Source organism: Apus apus, chromosome 16, assembly GCF_020740795.1.
Source record: "Apus apus isolate bApuApu2 chromosome 16, bApuApu2.pri.cur, whole genome shotgun sequence".
NCBI lineage: Eukaryota > Metazoa > Chordata > Aves > Apodiformes > Apodidae > Apus > Apus apus.
Window position 1 is genome coordinate 1,731,307 of NC_067297.1, and position 26,014 is coordinate 1,757,320.

Consider the following 26,014-nt stretch of genomic DNA (forward strand, 5'->3'; position numbering starts at 1 on the left):
CTTGGAAAGGAATTTCAGTGCCACAAACACAGGATTTCAGTGCCATAACCAGTCAGGCTTTGTTCTGACAGATTAAAGCCCTCTGGTGTGGCCAGAGGTGTCACACCCAGCTATTAAGCCTGTTTACTGTCCTGTCAGGTCTACTTGTGGTCAACTGATTGCACAGATGATTGACCAGATGGAAGGTGGCAGTCCTCTCCCAGGAGAAAGCTCCATTCCAGCCCTGTGTCAGGGCCTGGCTACAGAGGCTCCCATCCCCAGATCCCACAGCTTCCATCACCCTCCTCTGCCACGGAGAGGAAAACTTCCCAAGTCCCTCTGTCTTGCAAGACTTGTCAAGCTCTTTATTTTTAAGGAGTAAAACAAGTGAAGATAATGCCAGCATGGCCTTACTTATAAAACTTCCCCAGACATGTAATAAACGCAGCTGATGAGAAAACCTTTAACTTTTACCCTGATCAATATCATGTTTAGATTAGGAACCAATTTTTAATTAAGAAGTTAATTTTCTTCCTCGCCATGAAGGCAGCTGGTTCCTTTGAGCAGCTCCCTCAGACTGAAAACTGAGCTGATCATTTTCCCCTCCACAGCCCATTTCATTGCTCTTCTCAACTAGGCCTGGTGGCCAATGATTCAGAAGATTCATATTTAAGCTCTGGATTGAATAAACATCTATCCAAGAGTGGGCTTAAATTACTCAGCTTCCTAAAAAGATTCCAGCTGTTCTGCCAGCCTGAAAACTCAAGGTGATGTAATGATATGGCAAGAGCTCTTCCCACCAGGAATACATCCCCCCAGTAAATCTACACAGTAACACACACAGTAGAGATCTCAACTTCTGAACTCTGCTGTTTGGGCTAAGAACATTAACAGCAATTTTGTTTGCTTGAAAAAAATTACAGAGAGGGTTTGAATGTGCTCTGAAACCAAACAGAACAGCTCCCAGTTGACCTCTTGTACACCCACTCCTGGGAGGTTTCAGAAGGGCTTGGAATTAAGTTTTCAGTTGGAGAAGCTGAGCTGCCCTTAGCTAAGCTGGTGAGAGCAAGCACAGCAGACAGAGAAGCTAAAAGAAATAATTTGAAATTGCAATTGTGTTGTTACTGCTCTGGAGGGGAGGGGAGATGTGTCCATACCTCTTTATCACTGTATGAGATATTCCGGATCTCGTTCCACGGGAAGGAGATTTTAGGGGTCAACCTGTTGTCTGGGTCATAAATGTGAAGACCCAAGGCATCAACTCCAAGGAGCAGTTCTGTGCCTTTTTTATTCTACAGGGGGAAAGAAAAGAGCAAACCAAAATGCTTTTATTGCCCTGGGAGGGGCTGACGTGGACTGTTGTTACCTTCCCCAGCCAGCCCTGAGCAGGGACCCACCAAGAGAGCTGCAGCTGGCAGCAAAGCACCCTGCAGCAGGGACTCTAACCATGGCACCATGGCCACCTCAGGGTCTGCTGGCTCTCCAAGCCCCCACCCACCCAACCTCACAGCACCCCAAAAGGTGAAGACTAACACAAGAGCTAAGGCAGCAAGAAAACATGAGCCACAACCTGTGCTCACCCTAATGGTAAAGTAGTTGACTCCATACATCTCCAAGTCCTGAGCTATCTTCAGATACTCCATTTCAGCTTCATCTCTGTCAGACACAGAAAGGCTGGTGTTACCATGGTGGGTAGGATCAGAGAGAGGGGTCTGGTTGCTCCTTCTGATCCTAAGCACACACAGGGCTTAAGCCTGGGCTGTCTCTACCTCACAGGTCAAAGCCTGTCTTTGCTGGCAGGATCAATCAAGTCCAAGAGCAAATCCCACCCAGCAGCCTGCTGTAATCTTCATGGCTGGTGACACCTCCCCAGCCAGACACAGCACCTTGAGCCTTGCTTTGTCCTTCTCCCAGTCCCTTCAGCACCCACAGGAAATCCCTGGCTGGGTGGCTTCTCTTTCAGATCCAGCTGACTTAAGGCTTATCCTCCACATGGAGCATTTTACCACCCCAGGCAGCAAGACACCTCCTCCAGCTGGATCCCCACTTCTCCTGGCCCAAAAGGCACTGGAGCCCCTGGGTGGGCAGGCTGCCTCCTCCTGTCCCTTGGCAGGTGCTCCCCTGCTGAGCACAGTTCTAAATTCCCTTGGGGACCCCCTCAGGGGACAGCAGAGCACATGGAGAACAAAGCCCTTTGCTGAGGCTCCTGCAGAGTCGTGCTGGACTCACCCTGCAGAGCTCATCCCTCACCTGCCCAAGCTCCCACAGCCCTGGTGACTCCTCAGGTGAGGGGACAGACCCTGAGCCACCACCCAGCAGACACTCACCTGGCTCTGCCTCGGTGCTCTGCATACCAGGCTGTGATCCTTTCCTCCCACATCTCTGGAGTCATCTGGTACAGGTTTATCACCTGAGAGAGGTGAGGAGACACAGACCAGGTCACACTGCTGCTCTTCTCACAGTCTCCTTAGCCAGCAAGGAAGCCTGAGACACCCCAGCCCCAAGCAACTCCTCCCCAGCCCCATGTCCCATCTTAGGACAGGTGGGAAGAACTTAGAGCACCTGCCAGTGCCTGAAGGGGCTCCAGGAAAGCTGGGGAGGGACTTGGGACAAGGGCAGGGAGTGAAAGGACAAGGGGAAATGGGTTGTAACTGGAAGAGGGAGATTGAGGTTGGACACAAGGAGGAAACTCTTGGCTGTGAGGGTGGTGAGAGCCTGGCCCAGGCTGCCCAGGGAAGCTGTGGCTGCCCCATCCCTGGCAGTGTTGAAGGGCAGGTTGGATGGGGCTTGGAGCAGCCTGGGCTGGTGGGAGGTGTCCCTGCCCATGCAGGGGGTTGGATCCAGATGTTCTTTAAGGTCCCCTCACACCCAAACTAGTCTGGGACTCTATGACCCTCAGCAGGGCAGGCTCAGCACTCACTCAACCCTCCCGAGCAGGCAGCAGAGATGAGTTGCCCCCAGGCCACCACGAGGAGACACAGGCAAGATGAAACCATGCCAAGAAAGGAAACATTTCCTTCTGAGATCAGATTCTCCTCCCTTGATACACTTTTTTGGACTGCTTGAATGGATAAGGAACCCCAAGGAATGCAAAGCAGGGTGCACCCCACAGGCAGTCCCACCAAAACCCTCCCTGTTAGAGAAACCACCACCAGGCCTGGAAAGCTCCTCCTTGGTTGGGCCAAGCTCCTCACCCGCTTCGGAAGCAGCTCCTCTTGTGCCAAGAAGCCTCGTTTGTGGACGTTGGGGTCATAATCACCATACTGGAAAGAAGCAGAGACACAGGGTGTGCCCCACGTGAACATGAGCAGGGAAAACTTCACCCTGACACATCCACCCCTCGGGGAGACAGCAAACATGGAGTGCTTGTTCCCTTCATACCACAACCTGTTAGAGTGGACAACATAAGCTGCTGGGACACTTGATGACTGTATTTTGTTTGTCATGCGATTGCTCGTAGGAACTAAGACCCTTCTTCTCCACACACAGCAGAGGTGGAAGCAGAACAAAACTTCCCACCATCAGCCAACGTCCACCAGTTGGATTGGACGATCATCGTATCATAGAATCAAAGAATCAGAGAACTATTTCAGTTGGAAAAGACCCCCTAGATCATCAAGTCCAGCTGTCAACCCAAGGCTACCGTGCCAACTAAACCACGTTCTGAAGTGCTACATCCACCTGTTTTTTGGACACCTCCAGGGATGGTGACTCCACCACTGCCCTGGGCAGCCTGTTCCAGTGCCTGACCACTCTTTCAGGAAATAAATTCTTCCTAATATCCAATCTGGAGCAACTTGAGGCCATCCCCTCTTGTCCTGTCACTTCCTCCTTGAGAGAAGAGACCAACCTCCTCTCAGGCAGTTGCAGAGCCAGAAGGTCTCCCCTCAGCCTCCTTTGCTCCAGGCTGAACACCCCAGTTCCCTCAAATACTTCTCATCAGACTTGTGCTCCAGCCCCTTCCCCAGCTCCATTGCCCTTCCCTGGGCACTCTCCTCAACGTCCTTCCTGTCCTGAGGGGCCCAAAACTGACCCCAGGATTCAAGGTCCTCTCCACCTGAACAATTCTGTTCTACTCTAATTACCACACCCAGAAAACACATCCTATGATGTGGGGAAAGATTCACTCTATAGCCAAGAGGTCCTTGCTACCTCACCGGGGACAGGGAGTTAAGATATGGATGGACAGACTCGTCCCCAAAGACTGATACCAGTAATTCAGGTGAGGCAGAGGGTGGTTCCTCTGTCACTCTTCACCACCCTAATGAACAAATATCAAAAACAAACACAGGAGTGGGACAGACTCATAGAATCCTAGAGTGTCAGGTTGGAGGGGACCTCAAGGATCACCTGGTCCAACCTTTCTAGGTGCTACTCCGGTTTACATGAGGTGGCTCAGCACCCTGTCAAGCTGAGACTTAAAACTGTCCAACGTGGGGGAATCCACCACTTCCCTTGGAAGACTATTCCAACGTTGGACTGTCCTCATGGGAAAAATGTCCCTCTTGTGTCTAATTGGAATCTCCTCAGGAGCAACTTGTGCCCATGACCCCTTGTCTTTTCCATGTGACTCCTCCCAGGCAGACGTTAGCTTTTCTGCCAGAGGGGCTGCTGCTCAACTAGGTCGTGGAATCCAATTCAGATTTGTTAAGTGCATCCAGTAATTACTGGTATGGGTTGAGATTTTTCCATCCTTTTGAGCAGTGCAGCAAGTGACTGAGAAATCAAACTGCTGATGAGCAGACGGAAAAGCCGAGTGTCCCTGCAGGGCCGGTGAAAATGAATTTACCTCCTGTACAGCTGAAGAGGGCACAAGAAACCACCAGCAACCAGCACCTCAAACAACCCAGCAAATCCCAGAGAAGAGGATGAGGGATGTGAGGCACGTACAGGGAAGGCTGTGATCCTCCCCCACCTGCAGACAAGGCTCCTGAGGTGCTGTCACGCCAGACGCCGCGACGCTGGCTCCAGTCGCTCAGTTGCAGGGAGACAGGCCCCCCCTCCCTGCTCTTCTGAAGAACCTCAGCTCAGGAACTACAAAATGGTGCTGATTTTTAAAACCAAGACCAAGACACACGTCGTGGTCACGTCCTAAGTCAGGAAGCTTTCTGGCTCAGCCCCCTCCCAGTGCCAGAACCATCACTTGTACACTAAGACCAGAGCTCTCAAGTCTGCGCTTCCATCCTCCCCACAGCTCAACCAGCCACGTGTCATAGATGACAAGTGGGGATTAAAGACACAAATATTGATTTAAGCCAATGCAGATGTGAAGGAAGCATGCAGCAACCCACACTGGCTCAGACTTCTAACAAAACCTCCAGGGATTTCATTCAGGAGGGTGCTGAGCAGCAGCAACTGTCCCTCTTCTAAGGTCTCCAGATGCTTGGAGCTCCTCAGAAAGCAGCACGTTGCAGGTACACACCCCTTGAACCCACATCCAAAGAGAACAGCAAGAAGATCGTGGCACTGGCAAAGGAAACAGCTCCAATAACCTTGGAGGGGCAGAAAACAAATCACTTTTAGGTGATGGAAATAACAGCAAACAGGATGAAGGTGCTTATTTTCTGTTGTGATCTAGCGTGGTGATCCAAGACTAAGTGTGGACTATGTGGTTGTCATGTGGTGAAAAATATTGCCTGTTCCCAAAGGAGTATTTGTATTGAGAGGGAGTCTGGATGAGAACATTCATTATTCACAAGTCAAAAAATCAACACATGGCTGAGGTGCTGCGGAGTTTGTTGGCTCCAAGATTCCACAAACATACTCTTAAAGACCTTTCCAATGAAATCCTTCCTTTCAAAACTAGCAGGGAATTTCAGCTCCTGATAACTGAACTACAGGACCAATATTCCTGGTTACACACAGAAGTTGCCTTTACCTCATTTATACACCTGGATAAAGAGAGACACTTTCAGCTTCAAACTATGAACACCAAGTATTGTTTCTTTGGGGGAAAAAAAAACCCCAAAATAAGAAAGGTTCAAGACTTGGGAGGGCTGCAGGATGGCACTGACCTGCATTTAAGGGACAAGAAATGGAAGAACCTCTGGGTTGTGACCGTTTTCTGCCCAGGCCCATTTTTCAGTAGATTCCAAAGTCTCTCCTAGCTATTTAAAAACTGAACCACCTCCAAGATCTGAAAGCAGTGTGGGTGGTTTGAAAGCAGGGCTGGAGGGGAAAACACAGAGTAATTCCCCACATGAACACAATGATACAGAAATAAATAGGCTGTTATTTTTATGACCCCCACGTTTACTTGGTTATTGCAGGTAGGTGTGCAACCCAACCTGGCTGTCCATCAAATGGCTGCAAACACACAGCTACACCAGGCTATTACACCCCTAATCATGCAAATCAGCACGTTATTAGGGAAATTACTGTGCCCAGTGGCCACTTTTTTATCCAGAAAGGACATAATTATCCTATTTAACTGGAAGGAGATGACCTGCAACATCTTTCTTCCCAGGTCTGTACCAAGCTGTGCTTCCAGCTTCCTCTGCTGCTGAAAAAACCCAACTGAGAAGGGGAGACCCTGCCCGTGGGGGCAGCAAGGAGGGATGTCTGCTGCAGCCAGGAGAAAAAAAAAGATGAGAAAAGGCATCCCTCTTCCACCTGCTCACTATCTGCCTGCAGCATCAAGACATGCAAGGTTAGAAAAGCTCTGACTCCAGCTGATCTCCTCCAGACGACCGGGCACCGAGCGTGCTGCTGAGCACAAGGGCAGCAAAGGGACAGGAAGGGGACAGCACCAGAGTCCTGTAGCAAGTCACAGCCTGTTCCCAAGCCCGTGAGCAGGACCTGTCATGGCCAAGAGTTAATAGCACTCAATATTTACCCAAGGGTTTATTCCTTTTGGCAACAGGAAAAGTCATTCCCTGTGTATCCTCAGCTTGGGAGGTGAACGGCGAATAAAAAGAAGTAGGTGTTTACTCATGCACTCTCACCATGAATGTTTCACACAAATAGAAACATTTCTAAAAGCAATTGGTCTTTCCCTGGATGATGGGAATCTCAGACAAAGTACAGTTCATCAATATTCTGACTATGAGGAGAAAGGAGGGCATGGAGATGCTCCAAGGGCTGGAGCAGCTCTGCTCTGGAGCCAGGCTGGGAGAGTTGGGGTGTTCAGCCTGGAGAAGAGAAGGCTCCAGGGAGACCTTAGAGCAGCTTCCAGTGCCTGAAGGGGCTCCAGGAAAGCTGGGGAGGGGCTTGGGACAAGGGCAGGGAGGGATGGGATGAGGGGGAATGGATGAAAACTGGAAGAGGGGAGATTGAGGTTGGACATGAGGAGGAAATTCTCTGCTGTGAGGGTGGTGAGAGCCTGGCCCAGGTTGCCCAGGGAAGCTGTGGCTGCCCCATCCCTGGCAGTGTTGAAGGGCAGGTTGGATGGGGCTTGGAGCAGCCTGGGCTGCTGGGAGGTGTCCCTGCCCATGCAGGGGGGTGGGACTGAATGATCTTTAGGGTCCTTTCCAACCCAAACCATTCTGTGATTCTATGATTTTCCAGTGAATCCAAACATTTGTCACCAAAGAACACTGCTGCACATCACCCAGGGCAGGATGCAGCCAAATCACCATGGACTAGAGGGTTATGAGGAAGATTGTCAGGTAACACCAAAAAAGCCACAGTGAAGCACAGTGGCCTGGCCTGCTCTCAACCAGCATGGATCAGACCCTCTCTTCAGGCAGCAGAGCCAAACCTGCCAGTGAAGGTGGTCTCACTCTGCTTCTCCTGAACTGCTCCAGGACAGACCTGGGCCAGACCAAGAGCAGGGCCACTTGCCTGGGCTCCTGTGAGCCAAAAGGCAACCTGAGAGTCAGAACTGACTACAATCACAAGGCTACAGCCAAAACACATCTGGGCTGTGACCAGAACCCAGTCACTCCTTTTCCAAAGACAATCTCTGCACATAAACTGGAGATTAGAGAGAAGACACCTTAATTGTCCTGCATGTACAGGGATAAATCACCTCTACAGGGATAAATAACTTCCCCTCCTGCAAGAATGTCCTCACTTCTGAACCTTGGGCTGCTCCCTCTCTCCTGGGAGTCCCTCTGCTGTGAGCTCTGCAAACTGCCCAAGGCTGCATGATCCAGCCTGGAAAACAAGATTCTCCAAAATAAATCCTCAGCAAAACACACTGACTCTGAGTCCAGAGCAGAACTCAGCCAAGGAACAAGGGACACCCAGTGACCACTGACTTCTCCCTCTGTCTAATGATGCCAAACACCCAAGATGAAACCCAAGCTAAAAGGAGAAGCCAGGAAGGGCCCTTTAACCCTGCACTACCATTTACATGCTAAGCTGTAGCACTCTAAATCAAGCAGTTATCACGATGACAAGTGCTCTCAGAAAGCTGTAGAGCTGCCAGTCCCATGGCTGGTTTGCCTCTGGCTACACTGGTAAAAGCAGGGAGGAGATCCAAAAAAGCACAGGCTCAGGGAATTCACCTGCTCCAGGAGTGAGCCACACTTGAGCAGGCACTGCAAGCTCATCAGCTGAGAGCTTGCTAAAGAGTCCTGGAAAGAGAGAGCAAAAATCTGCCCAATGTCTGAAGGCAGCCAGGAACCAGCAGTGTGGAGAAGGCAATATTGCTGGTGTAGCCCCCTCACTTCCCAAGTTTTAACAACTTTCCTGCCTTCCCCTTTCCTTGGGATGCAGGCTGAAGGCAAAGCATCTTGTTTCCCAGGTCACTGCCAAGGTCAGCAGGCCCTGGAGAACCCTCTGTGCCTACCTTGGCTTGGACGGCATAGGAGGCCAGCAGGACAGAAGCTTCAGGAGGACAGTAGATCTTCTCATCCAAAATCTGCTTCTTCACCTGCATGTAAAGGACACGTAAATATAACACACACTTAGCAGAGCAGGACAGGGCATGACTGTCACAGCAGATGGTGGCAGTTTGTTTTAACTCCAAGCTGTCAACCACACAGGTAACAATTTTCCTAACACAACTTCCAATTCAGGCCCAGGAAGTCTCTGGGAGCTTGGAAGGAGAAGGGCTGTTTCACAGACCACCTTCTTCAGACAGGTTTGTGAGAAGAGCTAAATTTATCCATGGAAAATGACAGAGCCTGTGTGCCATTGCTGAAGGCAAGGGGGGAGGGAAGAATCTTCCATGTGAGCACAGAGATAAAACCTCTTAGGGCACAAGCTATGGATTGAGGTGACATCTACACACACCACTAAATTAAGGAAGAACTTTGCAACCCAGGCTCTGAGCACACCAAGGTTTTGCTCTGGGATATCCAGACCTCAGGACAAGGCAGTGCTCACCTGTGCTGGAGGCTCATTCCCTCCAATCCCACAGGATTCCTCTCCCTGTCTCTGCTTTTAGCAGCAGGCAAAGCCCTGCACATGCTTCTCCCAGGAGAGCCAACCTGCAGTTTCCAAAAGCCAAAGCTTTATGTCTCCTGGCTTCTGTGCATTAAAAAATTCAACTTGTCACGTTTGAGACGTTTTGGTTTTGCACACTTCATTTTTCTCAATAAAGACAGGAAAAAAACCTACTATTTTCTGGGAGACTTAAATGGATTGTCACAGAGATGCAGTAACATCAGCTTAAATTTATAACATGCTTTGAGTCCTCAAAGTTGCTTACAACATAATCACAGGAGATGTTTTCCTGCATGAAGATAAAAACAGGAGGCTTTGAAGTTTGTGTGCTCCCATTTCCCACGAGTGTTCCAGGAGCCCAGGCTCCTCTCATCAGCAGAAATCCTGGTAGAAAAGGCATCATCTGCATTTCTAAAATGCAGCTTTAACTGCTTCTCCTCTCCAATTTTCTTTCTCAAAGATGCCAACAGCATTTTTCCTCCTCCAGGATAAAGCCCATGGCAAATCAGACACCCAAAATAGCCCTAAAGAGACACGAGTGCACGAGACCTCTGAAATGAACAGCAATACTTGGCATTTAAAAGTCCCTTAGCTCTGAAGAACACAGATGAATTTTGGAAGAGTGAGGTGTACTATGGAACTGGTGAGCTCCCTTGTTAGCCAGTTGAAAAGGCTGGGCACACTGAAGCCTACAGTGGTATTTCCAAGAGCATCCAAATCCAGGATGCCTCTACTTTGGAGTAACCAACATAAGAATGAGCTGCTTTTGGTGGTTTTCTAACTTATTTATTTGAGAACTTGCAAAGCCACAGCTACAGATTCACTGCAACATCCCAGTAAGTACCCCAGGGTCTGACTAGGAACACTCTCCTCCCTGTAACTGTAGGAGACACAACCCTTCACAGAACACAGCTTCAGAAAATGGATCTTGTCTGAAAGAGATCTCCTGTGGTAGGAGCTCTCTGTGACCAGCCAGGCAGCACCACTACAACATCAGCTGAGTTGGTTTCTCAGGACACCAGGTTTTGCAGTACACTTTAAAGAAAAAAGCCTGGAATATCTTTCTAAATGTTCACCACTGTTTCCAAATGCTTAACAGAAGGGCATGAGCTGCAGGGGGACCACGAGGTTCCCCTTCTCCTCTGCTCTTGCCATCAGCCTCTGACAGACCTGGGCTTCTGGGATTTTCTTCTGCTCCAGTTATTTGAAGGCTGTTTTGCAGAGGTGAACCTTGGCCTACAGCCTGGACACAGACCAGGTTGGCTGCATCCTGTTCCTGAGGAGGAAATCCCTCTGCTTCACCTAACAATGCCATCCTGTCCAAAGCCACCCCTCAGCACAGCTGATCTCCACACTGAGGGGTGGGCTGGGAGGCTGCAGGTGCCAGTCAAGCCCATTCCTGACAGATTCATGTCCCCAGCTGCCAAACAATCATGTTACAAATCACCTTAATCAGTCCTGACAGCAGGTTTGTGAAGGCTGCAAGTCTGGGAATCTCTGAGTGCTTCATCCAGACAAACCATCTTTGACCTATTTTGAGAAGTTTTTGTTGTGGAAGACAACTCCCTTTGGGGAGGTGGGAACATAATGATGAGGATCCACGCTCTGCTGAGCAATTTTCTGACCCTGGAACCTTCTCACACCTCTGTTCATCCTGACTCCTTCTCCCTTGGGTTGGAAAACAGTGTACTGACAAGGTTCCTACCTGCAGGAAAAACAAGTGCTGAGTGATTTCCTGGACTAGTTCTTCCTCTGCATTCTCAGGATAAAATTTGGCCAGGAAGTGAAAGGTGACAGGCTCCTCTGTTGGAACATCATGATCCAGAACCTGCAGGATACAAGAGCCATTCAGCTACTCCTCCCAGTTTCTTCAGCCTTTCCTTGGAGTCAGGACACAGCTCCCTTCCCTTCAGATCAGCACATCTTTTGTCAAGCACTTTAGACAGCTAGAACAGAGGAACCAACTGAAGTAGTTCAGAAATCACAGGTTAAGAAAGAAAACAACCCAACATTTCTGACACTCCTAAGCAGGCAAGAAAACAAACAAGGCAGAAACAAACAGCATGTGAGATGAGACAGAGACCAGTCCTCATCTACTGTGTGCATGTTGCCTCTACCAACCTGGCAGAGCAACACTGAACCCTGCTCTGCTGCCTCCTGACTCTCCTTGTTTCCCTGCATGGCCTTCTCCTGTACCTCAGTGCTGGTCCTTCCTTCCTTTCTGCTGGCACCAGCCAGTTTAGATCCATAGCAGTTTAAACCTTGGCATGACACAGGAGACACCCAGTCCTCCCTCCTGGCCTGGACTGTCTGGTTCTAGAGTAACATTCTCTGGCTGCAAACAGAACCTCCCCCACCACTGCTCCAAGCTCCTCAGGGAGCTGACAGCTCCATCTCCTCCCACCTCTCCAGCTCCTCACTCCCCTGGTTTTCCTCCTCCCCAGCTCTTCGTACATCTCAACAAGAAAAGAAGCCAAGATGCAACTGCATTTTCCATGGAATCCCAGACTGGTTTTGGTGGGAAGGGACCTTCAAGATCATCCAGTTCCACCCCCTGCATGGGCAGGGACACCTCCCACCAGCCCAGGTTGCTCCAAGCCCCATCCAACCTGCCCTTCAACACTGCCAGGGATGGGGCAGCCACAGCTTCCCTGGGCAACCTGGGCCAGGCTCTCACCACCCTCACAGCAAAGAATTTCTTCCTGATATGCAAACTCCATCTCCTCTCTTCCCGTTTAAAACCATTTCCCCTGCTCCCATCCCTCCATGCCCTTGTCCCAAGCCCCTCCCCAGCTTTCCTGGAGCCCCTTCAGGCACTGGAAGGTGCTCTAAGCTCTCCCTGGGAGCCTTCTCTTCTCCAGGCTGAACACCCCAACTCTCCCAGCCTGTTTCCAGAGCAGAGCTGCTCCAGATCATCTCCGTTGCCTCCTCTGGACTCTCTCCAACAGCTCCATGTCCTTCTTGTATTGGGGACCCCAGAGCTGGACCCAGCCCTGCAGGGGGTTCTAAGCAGAGCAGAGCAAAGGGGACAATTCCCTCCCTTGACCTTTTTGGCTAAAGGTTTTGCTATTCAGGGGCACAGAAGAGAGACCTTTAGGTTTCATTTACATGACAGCTACACTGAATCCAGCACGGCCACCTCCAGAATGAGAGTTCAGAGACTCACTGCCCAGCTCAGAGGAGCTGGGGTGGACAATCTCTGTCAGCTCTTCTCCATTTGACCTACAGATACCACAGGGATGGAATTTAAACACCCTTCACCCAGTTCACCTCCCTGCCACACACAACACAATCTCAGGCCATCAAAGAAAGAGGAAAAAAAAAAAAAAAAAAGGACATTCTCCTTTCTCATCCCACACAATCTCCCAAGGGAGACTTGGTTCCAACCTTCTTGTCCATTTTGAGCCAGGCCACCGTGTCCTTGATGGTGTATTGCAGCCCAAAGAACCAGGTTTCTCGGAGTCCTAGAGTCCTGCACACCAGATCAAACAGGTCCTTCCCTTTCCACTTCACCTGCAGGAAAGCAAAGAGGAAGCAGAGTCATGGAGATGGACTTCAGAACTTCATCTCAAACAAATCCATTCCATTCACCTCACAATTCCTTTGGGAGGGGGGAGAAAGCAGCTGGTACAGGTAAGGAGGAAACTGAGATCTGATTTATTTATTTCTTCCATTCCTGCAAACAACACTGTAAATAACACCACTCCCCCCCCCATTTTTTCTACAGACATTCCACAGAGGACCTGCAGGGTCTGCTGAGGTTCCCTTTGAGCCACACACTGCTATAAGCAGCCTGTTTCCAGCAAGGAATAAATATCACTCTTAACTGCCCCTTCTTAGCTCCACCAACAGCCCCAGGAAGCCCGGCTGAAACTTCAGAATCAGCAATAGGGTTTCATAGACAAGGGTGCAATGTGCTCCCAAAAATCACAAGTGAAACGATCTATGTATGAAGCACATTTGTCCAGAGGGCTCAGAAAAAGGGCTCAGAAAAAGAAAATTACCATCCCTGAAGTCAGCAGTTCTCTCCGAGCACGTTTAGATAGAGTCCAACTGCATCTTCTGCTGAAAATACTGGTAATAATAGCAGCTCAGGAGGAGAGAAAATTGGTCCTACTCAAAGGCTGTGTCCTTTGAGCAATCTATGTTGTTGCTGAAGTTTGCTCATAAAACCAGAAGGCGTTGGGAGGCAGAAAGGTGAAGAGGGACATAAACCAGATGAATCTAATATGCCAAAGCCACTTTGGTCTTCCATCTGCGCGGTGGAAACAATTGCTGGACCGAGACATATGGCCATTACTCCAAAGCCCTAGGGCCAAAGGATCTCAGCACATGCTCTTGTCACTACAACTCAATCTTGGTGCCACCTGGACAGCATCAATATTCATGCTCCGGCGCGGCGGGGCGGGCAGCGACCTGCTGTCACCCACTGCCGCCTCGTGGGCAAAGCTGCTGTGGACAAGCTTGTTGCCATTCCACTGGCTCTGGTTAAAGGAGGATATCACTATTTTCTCCCCCTCCCAGAGCACACACACAGAGTCCCAGAATAGAAGCAAGCAGACACTACCCTCTGAAAAACACCACCCCCGGCTGACTCGCCGCAGCCGCAACTCGTCTCAAAGGTTCTCAACACCTCGAGGTCAAAAACACCAGGAGGAGCAAGGTTTGCAGTGTTGTAATTATAAAACCCTAATCTCACACATTTAGCCAGCCTCCAGTCCCCATGATGAGCTCCAGCTCAGCTCAGACTGCAGAAGATTTTCTCCTGTTATTTGAAGAGGGAGGGTACTGTGAGAGTTCAGACACATTTCAACAGCCATTCTGCACCACTTCTGCAGGCACATAAACCAGGCTGCCATCAAAGGGCTGTTTCTTAGAATTAAACTGCTCTGCATAAAGCATTATCTGCTTGTTTTCCTTTCTGCAGAGGCCACACGTCAGCCTCTTGCTCCAGAGGGTGATGGGTGCTGCTCACACCAGCCCTGCACTGACCCTTGCCCAGCACGGGCTCCTGCGTGCTGCCCATGGGGGCATCTCCTCCCCAGATATCACTCCACATCCCCTGGGATCAGAGAATCACAGGATCACAGAGGGGTTGGAAGGGACCTCTGGAGATCACCCAGTCCAGCCCCCTGCCAGAGCAGGATCCCCTAGAGCAGATCCCACAGGAACACTTCCAGGTAGGTTTGGAATGTCTCCAGAGAAGGAGACTCCACAGCCTCCCTGGGCAGCCTGTCCCAGGGCTCTGTCACCCTCACAGGAAAGAAGTTTTTCCTCATGTTTAACTTGAACCTCCTGTGCTCCAGTTTGTGCCCATTGCCCCTTGTCCTGTCACTGGTCACCACTGAGAAGAGTCTGGCCCCATCCCCTGACACCCCCTGTAGATACTGATCAGCACTGATGAGATCCCCCCTCAGCCTCCTCCTCTCCAGCTGAGCAGCCCCAGCTCTCCCAGCCTTTCCTCACAGGCAGATGCTCCAGCCCCTCAGCATCTCTGTGGCCTGTGCTGCCCCCTCTCCAGCAGCTCCTTGTCCTTCATGAACTGAGGAGCCATGAACTAGACTCAGTTCTCCAGATGTGTCCTCACCAGGGCAGAGCAGAGGGGCAGGAGAACCTCCCTGACCTGCTGGCCACACTCTTTTCGATGCCCCTCAGGAGGCCATTGGCCTTCTTGGCCACCAGGGCACATTGCTGGCTCACAGTGTTTTGAAGCTCCAGGACTGTAACCCCTCTGATTCCATCCTCCCCCCTCCAGCTGGGATTTCCACCAGCTCAGCTCCCCCCAAACCTCCCCTGCAGAGTTTCACACTTCTATTCCCACCAAACCTTTCCCACCCCACAGCACCAGCTGGACTGGCCCTAGAACCAAGCCAGCAGTTTGTTCCAAAGACCAGCAGCCAGCATTAAAGGAAGAGCTTTGTGTGTTTTCCCCCCTCTGCAATTTTAATTTGGTGATGAGGGGATTTTAAGGAATTGCTTCTGCTGCTCTGTCACCACACACAGACAGCAGGAGTAGATCTTTAACATTCCCGCCTGCACAGTGCTGAAGCCTCCAACCATAGGCTTGGAAAGCCATCCTGTGTTGAATTACCCTCATAAATATCTAAATGCAACAGCAGCCACATTTATTTCAACATCCACCATTTCCTTCCACACCTTGGTACTTAAAATAACGATCTGCATTCGAGTGGCATCTTTTGCCAGCTGAACTCCAACTGGTTTAGACATTCAGCACCTCCTTACCCTGACTTGATAGGCCTCGTGTCATTAACTGCCACATTTCCTGGCCATAAAACACAAAATGAGACCCCTCAGGCATGGGGAGATGAAAAGAGAGGGTGTCCAAGGCTGGGCAGAGGGGCTGGGGCAAAGCCAGGCTGGGCTGGCAGCTCCTTCTCTGTCCTCTGCCCAGAATCCCCTTCCCCTGCTCCACACCAAATTGACTCCTGAAGCACAATATGACTTGGCAAGCCATTCCCAGCTCCCAAAAAACACAACCAAGAGCCTTAGGGGAGAAAACCCCCTCTGAGCCACACGCCAGAGTGGCTGGCATCCTGCTGTCACACAGCTCAACCTCCCCACAAAAAGCTGCAGCCCGAGAATGTTAATCCAACAGAGCCACCTCCTGGGGACAGAGCAGGATGTGACCCTGGGGCTTCCTGGATCAGCTGCAGGCATCACCACCCCCAGGAGCAGCTCTGCACCCTCCCAACAGTGGGATCTCAACAAGGGTTGCTAGATTCAGCAAGTCGTGGATGAGCTGCTTTATAAAGAGACTGCAAGGCTGTTATTTTGCAGAGCTGGAATTTATGCTCTTCACTAAGTACAGAGATTAAAATTTATCGGCAGCATTTTAAGTAAACAGCACAAAAACACTTCAAACCCAGCAGCCAGTGGCTAGAGTAGAGCATCTCCAGTGCAAGTTATTGGCATAATCTTTTTCTCCAGCAGAGACAAAGCATTTGGCATCTATTGCCAGGGTCTGCATTATTTATTAACCTGCACCAAGAGTCATTTCCAGCTCACAGGCAACCGGACAGTTTATTTCAGCACAGAAACCTGCTGTCAAGCTTCACACCCCCACCTTAGCTAATGAGTTGATAAACCAGCTGTAAAACTGAGCAGGAAGGTTGTAAGATTCCCCTTGCCATAGGGTGACAAGGAGGGAGGTCAAATGTGACCAAAAAAATGGGCACAAGAGGGCAAGATTGTCCAGTGTGGAGAGGGTTGTGTCAGGTCTGCAGAGAAAAGTGATTCCCAAAACCCACTGGCACAGGCTGATGCTTTTGCTCAAACCATGTCCAACTGGATTTATGCCAGGAAAAGAGAGAAGTAAAAGGACATTTTTTAACCATTTAAGATGAAGGTTCCACACCAGAAGCTCTCCTCTGTCCCCCAGAACTCAGGGACAGCAGACAAGAGACAGGACAAGAGGAAACGGGCTCAAGTTGCAGCAGGGGAGGTTTAGACTGGATATTAGAAAAAATTTCTTCACCAAAAGGGTAATGAAACACCTGAACAGGCTGCCCAGGGAGGTGGTTGTATCTCCATCCCTAGAGGTGTTTAAGAGACATGTAGATGTGGTGCTGAGGGACATGGTTTAAGCACTGGACTTGGTAGAGTTGGGTTACTGGTTAGTAGAATTAGGTTAAGGTTGGACTCGATTATCTTAAAGGTCCTTTCCAACCAGAACAATTCTGTGATCTCACCAACACAAACCACCAGAGCTTTGGCTACCCCTGGAGTCAGGATGGGGAATAAGGGCACAAAGAAGTGACAGGAGGAGCCAGAGCCAGCACTCACCAGATCTGCCTGGGCTGCTTCCCTGAGCAAACCTCTCCCCAGGCTCCCTCCTCACCCTGCAGCCACTTGACAAGAGGCACAGTGCTGGCTTAGAGTGTGACCTTGAAGAAATTACTAATACCTATAAAATATTTTACTGCACCTATTTATCCTTAAATAAAGCAGAAAAAATGGCTTTTCAGCTTCACAGATCGTTTCATTAGGTGGTAGTGCTGGGGTACAGGTGAGAAGAGAGCACAAAGCTCCTTCTTGTGCTGCTGTAACAGCCTAAAAAGAGACTTGAAGATTTAGATTAGACATGAGGAGGAAATTATTTCTTATGAGGGTGGTGAGAAACTGGAACAAGTTGCCCAGAGAAGCTGTGGCTGCCCCATCCCTGGAAGTGGAGCCAGTCCAGAGGAGACCATGGAGATGATGGGAGGGCTGGAGCAGCTCTGCTCTGGAGCCAGGCTGGGAGAGTTGGGGTGTTCAGCCTGGAGAAGAGAAGGCTCCAGGGAGACCTTAGAGCAGCTTCCAGGGCCTGAAGGGGCTCCAGGAAAGCTGGGGAGGGGCTTGGGACAAGGGCAGGGAGTGAAAGGACAAGGGGAAATGTATTAAAACTGGAAGAGGGAGATTGAGGTTGGACATGAGAAGGAAATTCTTTGCTGTGAGGGTGGTGAGAGCCTGGCCCAGGTTGCCCAGGGAAGCTGTGGCTGCCCCATCCCTGGCAGTGCTGAAGGGCAGGTTGGATGGGGCTTGGAGCAGCCTGGGCTGCTGGGAGGTGTCCCTGCCCATGCAGGGGGGTTGGGACTGGAAAGTCTTTAAGGTCCCTTCCAACCTAAACCAGTCTGGGATTCTAAAAGACCAGGCAGGAAAGGGACTGAACCCCAGAGGCAGCCCTCAGCCCCCACCCTGGGATGTTATTCCCATTTAGAAGAAGGCTTTAACAAGAGGACACAACATCTCTGCACTGAAAGAGGGAAGGAGGGGACAGAGGGGCAAGGGCAGGGGCCGAGCAGAGCATCCCCTCACCATCCACCTGGGAAACAGCAAGTGGATGGGCTGGATCTTTGTCCCACCAGGAGATGCCCAAACAAAGCACCCACCACGGTTTACAATTGAACCACAGGTAATTTTGAGACTGCAGATCACATTCATTTGTCCTTCTGGACTTGGATGACAACAGGAGTTCACAGACAACCATTGATTTGGATTTAAAGCCCATTTGGCACAAAAGGAGAATGAAACACACAATATTCCTCCATTAAAAAAAACCAAACCCTCTCAATTGCCACTTGCTGAGCTGCAAGACAGGGCTGTAAAAGTTATTTTTATTTACTAATGCTACACGACAACTTGATAATGAGCTTTTAATTAAAATCTATTCCTGTTAACCACCAAGGAGGTCCAAAAGGGGCCCAGGCGTGACCAGGCAGATGGTGCAGCCCCACACATTTGGTGGTGTCTGCCCAAGCCAGGGACAGAGCAGGGAACAAGCTGCTGTGGCTCTGAAGTGAGCAGGAGAGGCTGAGGGGACAACAGTGTCCCAAAGTCTCACCTCAAGAGTTGGGGTTGGGCAATTGAAGGGCTAAAAGGTCAGGCAGCAGCTCAACACCGAGCATCTGTGTGGGAGCTGGCTCTGTCCACAGGGTGCTCCACAAGCCCCACCTGCTGGGAAGGTCTTCCCCCTGACTCCCCCAGGGAAGGGCAAGCTGGGCTTTAAAAAGTCATGGCTGTCAGGCTCAGGAGAGGGACAGTCTTGTTCCCTCTGAATGAAGCAGGGCTAAACCATGTGTGCTCTCAAAATCCTCTCTTCCAGTCTTAAAGGCTGCTTGATTTTTCTACCCAAGTGCTGCTTCCCAGCTTCAGTAGATTGATTCCAGGGCTGCTTCCCTGTTCCAGCACTTTTCATTTCAAAACCCACCCACTTGAAAGCCACTGTGTGTACAAAGAAAAAATAAAAAAGTATTAAATGGCATCAAAACTTGAGTAAATCCAGCAAAAGAGAAGGTTTTTCTGTCCTAAACATCTTCCCAGAGAAGCTGTGGCTGCCCCATCCCTGGCAGTGTTGAAGGGCAGGTTGGATGGGGCTTGGAGCAACCTGGGCTGGTGGGAGGTGTCCCTGCCCATGCAGGGGGGTTGGAGCTAGATGGTCTTTATGGTCCCTTCCCACTCAAACCAGTCTGTGAGGCTATGATTCCCTCCTTCCCCTTTGCAACACCACCCCTCCTCTGGCTTAACCACAGAGATCGAGGACCTGCAGTGGTTTGGAACAATCTTTGGAAGGAGCTGGATAACGTGGAGTTTCACAACAAGCTTAGAAGGGACACAGGGGATCCAGGGAGTGTCTCAGGTGCAGGGTGCAGGCAGGGAGAAGCCAAAGAGGAGCTGTGTTCATAACAAGCCCCGTGTGACTCACACCCAGCTCAGGGGAACACAGCACTGAGCTGCACCAAGACAGCTCGGAGAAACCACCTCCCAAATGACACTCATGTGAATCAGCAGAATTCTGACCTTTTTTTTTTTTTTTTTGGCATAAACCCCTCCAAAACACAAAGTGAGAGGACAGTCTTGTATTTAAACAGAGCTCAGGAGCAACCAAAGAGCCTCCTGCTCACTCGCAGAGCTGAGGCAGGATCAGGGCAGAGGAAGCAGAACATGGAGCTGACAGCTGGAGTCCCACCAATTTACTGAACATCATTTCCTAGCTGAGGGGGGGATTATTTCTCCCAGCTTTTCAAAACAGCTACTACTGCCCACAGGTTCATCTTTTCCAGCTGAATTTCTGCCTGCTTGCAGAAGCTCAGCAGCACTGAGAGAGGTCACTGCTCCTACTCACATCACCCAGCTGCAGATGGGAGGATCCTTAGAAATCCCTCTCCAAGTACTGGGCAAAGCAGAAAGAAGCTGGGAACACTCTTCTCTCACCTATTCTTTTTGATGCAGTGACTGGACAGAGCTCAAAACTCAACCTTGATTTACTGTGCCAGCTCTTACTCAAAAGCTTGCTGGGTCCCAGCTTCTCCTTGCCAAATCTTGGCTGTCTCTGGTCTCAGAGGACAAGCTCTTGCATCTCAGCTCTACAACTCCCCACCTCTGCTAACAAAGACACTAACACTTGGCCACACGTTGCTGGAACTGGGTCTCATCTACTTACAAGGAAACAGAAAAGCTTCACAACTAGCCTCATCCAACTGGCCCTGCACCCAGTGGGGCACTGGGCTAAAACCAACTCTTCCAACCAGGATTAGTTTCTGGATGGAGAGGAGCAGCTTCAGCACTGAAGCACTGACAGGAGCACGTTGAGACCAGCAAATACATCACTCCCAACTGGCCTCTTATCATGGAATGGTCTGGGTGGGAAGGGACCTTAAAGATCATCCAGTCCCACCCCCTGCATGGGCAGGGGCACCTCCCACCAGACCAGGTTGCTCCAAGCCCCATCCAACCTGCCCTTCAACACTGCCAGGGATGGGGCAGCCACAGCTTCCCTGGGCAGCCTGGGCCAGGCTCTCACCACCCTCACAGCAAAGAATTTCTCCATCAGATCTCATCTCAATCTCTCCCAGTTTTCATCCATCCCCCTCATCCCATCCCTCCCTGCCCTTGTCCCAAGCCCCTCCCCAGCTTTCCTGGAGCCCCTTCAGGCACTGGAAGCTGCTCTAAGGTCTCCCTGGAGCCTTCTCCTCTCCAGGCTGAACACCCCAACTCTCCCAGCCTGTTTCCAGAGCAGAGCTGCTCCAGCCCTCCCATCATCTCTGTGGCCTCCTCTGGACTTGCTCCAACAGCTCCATGTCATTCTTATGTTGGGGGCTCCAGAACTAGACACAGTTCTCCAGGTGGGATCTCACAAGAGCCTCTTTTTGTTGCTTACTTGAGCTGTTTCTGTGAGTTGGTTGTAAAGCTTTTCTATTCATTTTTAACTCAATAATGTTTAACAGAGAAGTTGCTGCTGTCAAAGGATCAGGGCTGGGAGGCAGCTGGGCTGCTCCACCCCAAAGAAGCAACTACCCCTGCAGGGGCTTCAGGCTCAAGAGCACCAAAGAGGTGAAGAGAAAACACCCCCTTCAGAAAGGGAGCTGGGCTCCAGAGGGGAGAGCAGGAGGGTGGGTGGGAGAGAGATGGGTGGGTTCTCTCCCATCAACCAGGGAACTCAGTTCCTGGGGGAAAAGAACTGCACATGGGAGCACATGAGCCCAACCCAAGAGCAGCCGTGTGACAGCTTTGTAGGAGACATGGAAGAAAAAGCAGCCTTGGAAGACACAGACTTGAAAAAACCAAGAGGTTTTCAGATGTTCTGTCAGAGATAACAGATAATTGGCTCCCTCACCTAGAGAGGCACCATCAAAAACCAGGCTTCCCTTTGCCACGTTGACTACTTGAATTTGGTTCAGAGCCCCTGTCTGCAAGTGGCAGAGGAACCCCTCAGGCTGTGGGCACCAGACTCTGAACTGCCACCAAGCCCCACGTGCCAGCACCACACCCTGGCCAGCCCTGCTTGGTACCACCACCAAAACCAGCTTCTGGATGGTGGCTGGAGCAGCATGTCCCAGGAGAACACTTCCATGAACAGTTCCTCCTGCCCTGCTCCCCAAGCAGGGAAAGCCAAGGGATCCCAGGGGCTGTGTCTGGGGAAGGTGAGGCAGGCAGGGACTGGGAGAACACTGGGATTTGAAGAGCCCTGCAAATGTCTCTTCTACCTCAAGATGCTATCAATTAATTAGGCACCAGGCTGGAACAAAAAGGGAGAAGCTCACTTTGTGCCTTCAAGATTTCCCCAAACAAATTACAAGCCTTTAAAGTGAAACCCCAAGTGTGATTATTAAGCTTTATCACCACATTGGAAAGATTAAGGTTTCATTTCTCTGAATTATTTTAGATTTAGGCTCAATTTAGAGGCACCATTTGCAGAGTAAACAGATGCAAAGCAGGTTTAATCTCTTAAAACACACAGTGGGGAATTTCTACAGGTCAGATTGAAATATTAGCACAGAAAAGGGAGGTGTCCCCCCAGCCATGGTGGTGCTGGGGGGGTCAGAAGAGGAGGGATTGCTGAGACAGGAGCTGGGACTCTGCCATTTGCACCAAGTGACCTTCAGTCCATCCTTGAGGTCTCAGGCCTCTGGTGTCACCACCTCGAGGTGAGGACATCAGTTCTGCCCCATGGGGCTGGGAAGTGACAACACAGGACACCTTGAGGACTCTGGAACAAAGTTTGAAGGAAAAGAACCCATCAGTTACATGAATCCCACACAGAAAAGCCATGGCAGCAAAGGGCTGATGGCTCCAAGGTGGTTCCCACCAACACAGTCAATACCCACCCAGGAGCCAGCTGGGCATCAACACCCTGGACCACTACCCAGCCAGGCAGCCAGCTTCTGAAGGAGGAAAAGCAGAGGGAAAACAACATGGCAACGCAGGGAGCAAGGCTGGGAGTGCAGAGGAAGGGCATGGAAATGAGTGGTGGGGACTTGCAACGGGGTGCAGGGAGGACAGGGGCTTCAGGAAGGGTATGGGACAGGGGGCACGACCAGGTGGCACAGCAGGATCATCACAGAATCCCAGACTGGTTTGGGTGGGAAGGGACCTTAAAGATCATCTAGTCCCAACCCCCTGCATGGGCAGGGACACCTCCCACCAGCCCAGGTTGCTCCAAGCCCCATCCAACCTGCCCTTCAACACTGCCAGGGATGGGGCAGCCACAGTTCCCTGGGCAACCTGTTCCACCATCCTCATAGTGAAGAATTTCTTCCTCATGTCTAACCTAAATCTCCCCTCTTCCAGTGTAAAGCCAGTCCCCCTTGTCCTATTGCTACATGCCCTTGCCAAGAAGCCCCTCCCCATCTTTCGTGTAGGTCACCAACTCTCCCACCCCTTGGACTTCCAGAAAGCCAAGACCACCCCAGGCTCAAGCTCTGCTCCCAGCTCCAGGTCTCACTGTGAGCTGCTGCAAAGAGGACCAAGCCAAGCCCTTCCTGGGCCACCTTCCCATCCCTCCCTCACACCAGCCCAGTGCCTGGAGGCCACAGGGTGTGTCTGATCCAGCTGCAAGGTCAGGCATTGGGCTTGGTACCTTCCTGCAGAGTCAGCAAGCCAAGGAGCTTTCCCACAACCATGGGACCAAGAGAGGGGCAGAGACCCGGCCGGGGAGCAGGGCTGCTTGAATAAAGCTGGAATAGAACTCCCCCCTAAAGCTGGGCTGCCCTGTGCCAGAATTAAACCCACCTTACCTGAGCTGAGCGTGGTGGGAACCATCACCCACCTGCACCCAGGTACTGCCCTTCCCTCCTCCTGAGCACTCTTTGTTCAACACCTGGACTCCCCCGAGCACCAGCTGTGTCACTCCACCACTCCAAGCCATCATGATTTTGCACCAGACATGACTTCAGGCAGCCCTGGATAAACGTGCAAGAACGGAGCCAGGACACACACTCTGCTCAAGCAACTACTGCCTAGAACAACAGAATCCCTTGAAAAAGCAGAATCATGGAATCCCAGACTGGTTTGGGTGGGAAGGGACCTTCAAGACCACCCAGTTCCAACCCCCTGCATGGGCAGGGACACCTCCCACCAGCCCAGGTTGCTCCAAGCCCCATCCAACCTGCCCTTCAACACTGCCAGGGATGGGGCAGCCACAGCTTCCCTGGGCAACCTGGGCCAGGCTCTCACCACCCTCACAGCCAAGAATTTCCTCCTCATGTCCAACCTCAATCTCCCTCTTCCAGTCTAAAGCCATTCCCCCTCATCCCATCCCATCCCATGTAGAAAGTCCTTCAGAGGTGACCAAAGATCTCAAGAGCAAGAAAATTTACAACGACAAACCCCCCCCTCAGCTTATGGGTCTGTATCAAGATTTGGATGAGATGAATCAAACGGTTAAATTAAAAAAGGGAAATAAGTAGATGGGGCTGTTAAGGCTTGTGTGTCCAACACCCCCCAGGGATGAGCTGAAAACGCAGCGACAACAACCCAGACCCCCCCGGGGCCTGAGAGCAACAGCCCAGGGGGGAACGCCCGGGAATCCTCAGGGCCCCAGAAAAGGGAAAGTATCAGAGGAAAAAAAAATAAATCCGTCCCGGCAGGACGTGACCCCGGGACACACGCAGCCCCGGGAACACCCCTTCTTCCCCAGCTCCGAACTCCTGAAAACCTGCAAGTTTTCGCCCACGTGGGTTTGCCGAGCTCCTCGGGCCGGACCCTCCCGGCTCCCAACCCCGCCGCCTCCCCGGGACGCCTGCTCCGCGGCGGCTGGAGCCGCCAGGGCAAAATTAACGCCGAACGACACCGAAAATCCCACCCCCACCCCCCCCCCCCTCCCCGGGCTGAAGCAGAACGAACCACCAGGGCGAAGCCGAGCGGCACAAGCCCCCGCTGCCCTCCCCCCGGGCAGCCCCCCGGAGGTCGCTCCGTGGCCGCCCACCTGTCCCGGGGCCCGGGAGCAGCCCCAGCCCCCCCCCACCCAGGGCCCGTTACCCCGGGGCACCGGGCCCAGGCCCCCTGCTCCCCCCGGCCCCACCGCCGGGCTCAGGCCCGCTGGCAGCCGCGGGGAGGGGCGGCGGAAGGCGGTGGGGGTGCGGGGCCCGGGCCCACCTCAGCCGGTGTGTCCCCCCCCCCCACGGGAGCCGGTCCCGGGCCCACCTCAGCCGGTGCCCCCCCCCGGCCGTCACCTCGCAGCTGAACTCCATCTCGGCGTCCATGGTGGCGATGCGCACGGTGAAGGTCTTGGGCTGCTTCCTCTTGAGCGAGCTGAAGCTCATGCGGGAGGCGATGGCGCCGGCCATGGCGGAGGAGGCGGCTCAGCGCGGCGGCAGCGCCATGGCGGGGACCCCCGCCGCTCCGGGCCGCGCCCGCCCCCCCCGCCTCGCCATTGGCTGAGCGCCGACCGGGGCCCGCCTCCACGGGGCAGTGCAGCCAATGGAGAGGCCGGTGATGGAGGAGAGGGAGGGAAAGCGGCTGCGATTGGATAAAGAGGACGCCGATCAAAGGAAAGGGGAGGGGCGAGGCCGCCCCTCAGAGGGAGGGGGAGAGGAACGGGGCGGGGGAGGGGGCGCCCCCTGGCGGCGGGCGGAGTGCAGGGCCCGCCGTGCGCATGCGCACAAGGTGGTGATGGGGATGGGCATTAGGACCCGGTAACAGAACTGGGAACCGGGGAGCAGGACTGGGACCGGGGCACCGGCAGCACCACCGTGATAACGGGACTGGGAGCAGTCCCGGGATCAAGGAACAGAACCGGGACCGGGGCACCGGCAGCACCACCGTGATAACGGGACTGGGACCAGTCCCGGGATAACGGAACAGAACCGGGACCGGGGCATCGGCAGCACCACCGTGATAACGGGACTGGGAGCAGTCCCGGGATCACGGAACAGAACCGGGACCGGGGCACCGGCAGCACCACCGTGATAACGGGACTGGGACCAGTCCCGGGATCAAGGAACAGAACCTGGGCACCGGCAGCACCACCGTGATAACGGGACTGGGGGCAGTCCCGGGATCAAGGAACAGAACCGGGGCACCGGCAGCACCACCGTGATAACGAGACTGGGACCAGTCCCGGGATAACGGAACAGAACCGGGACCGGGGCACCGGCAGCACCACCGTGATAACGGGACTGGGAGCAGTGACCCTGGGATGCCCCAGATTCCATCGCCGCCCCAACCAGCAGCTCGTCAATAATGTTAACAATATAAGTTATGCACAAACACACCCACAAACAAGGGGTACCAAGTAAAGGGGCCCCCCCAGGAGCACAGACCGTCCCTGTCCGGCAGGGGGCGCCATGCGGCGGAGCGGGACAGCGCAGCCTCCTTCTGATTGGCTGCTAGCGAGTGGGCGGGGCCGAGAAGCCAAAAGGCGGCGGGGGGGGGGGGGCGGCCAATCAGAATCACCCATCTGCGGCTGAGGGGAGGGGCGGGGCCG

At 52.3% G+C, this 26,014-nt stretch overlaps 1 protein-coding gene and 1 long non-coding RNA gene across 7 annotated transcripts in view; both read right to left on the reverse strand.

Annotated features, from left to right (window-relative positions):
• NF2 (NF2, moesin-ezrin-radixin like (MERLIN) tumor suppressor) overlaps nucleotides 1–24,939 on the reverse strand; it is a 50,581-nt gene extending 25,642 nt beyond the window's left edge. For all 6 annotated transcript variants that reach the window (XM_051633994.1, XM_051633990.1, XM_051633993.1 and 3 more), the window contains exons 1-8: nucleotides 24,762–24,939; nucleotides 12,700–12,825; nucleotides 11,018–11,140; nucleotides 8,714–8,797; nucleotides 3,174–3,242; nucleotides 2,307–2,389; nucleotides 1,560–1,635; nucleotides 1,137–1,271 (exon numbers count right to left, since the gene is read on the reverse strand). In XM_051633994.1, coding sequence (XP_051489954.1) covers nucleotides 1,137–1,271; nucleotides 1,560–1,635; nucleotides 2,307–2,389; nucleotides 3,174–3,242; nucleotides 8,714–8,797; nucleotides 11,018–11,140; nucleotides 12,700–12,825; nucleotides 24,762–24,875 — 810 coding nt within the window. In that variant the 5' untranslated portion in view covers nucleotides 24,876–24,939. The remainder of the gene's footprint in view (nucleotides 1–1,136; nucleotides 1,272–1,559; nucleotides 1,636–2,306; nucleotides 2,390–3,173; nucleotides 3,243–8,713; nucleotides 8,798–11,017; nucleotides 11,141–12,699; nucleotides 12,826–24,761) is intronic.
• LOC127391356 (uncharacterized) lies at nucleotides 22,264–24,362 on the reverse strand. The gene is made up of 3 exons (XR_007891031.1): nucleotides 23,325–24,362; nucleotides 22,416–22,472; nucleotides 22,264–22,297 (listed from the first exon to the last, which is right to left on the reverse strand). It is a non-coding gene; the product is annotated as an uncharacterized LOC127391356 (long non-coding RNA).
• Nucleotides 24,940–26,014: the final 1,075 nt, after the last annotated feature.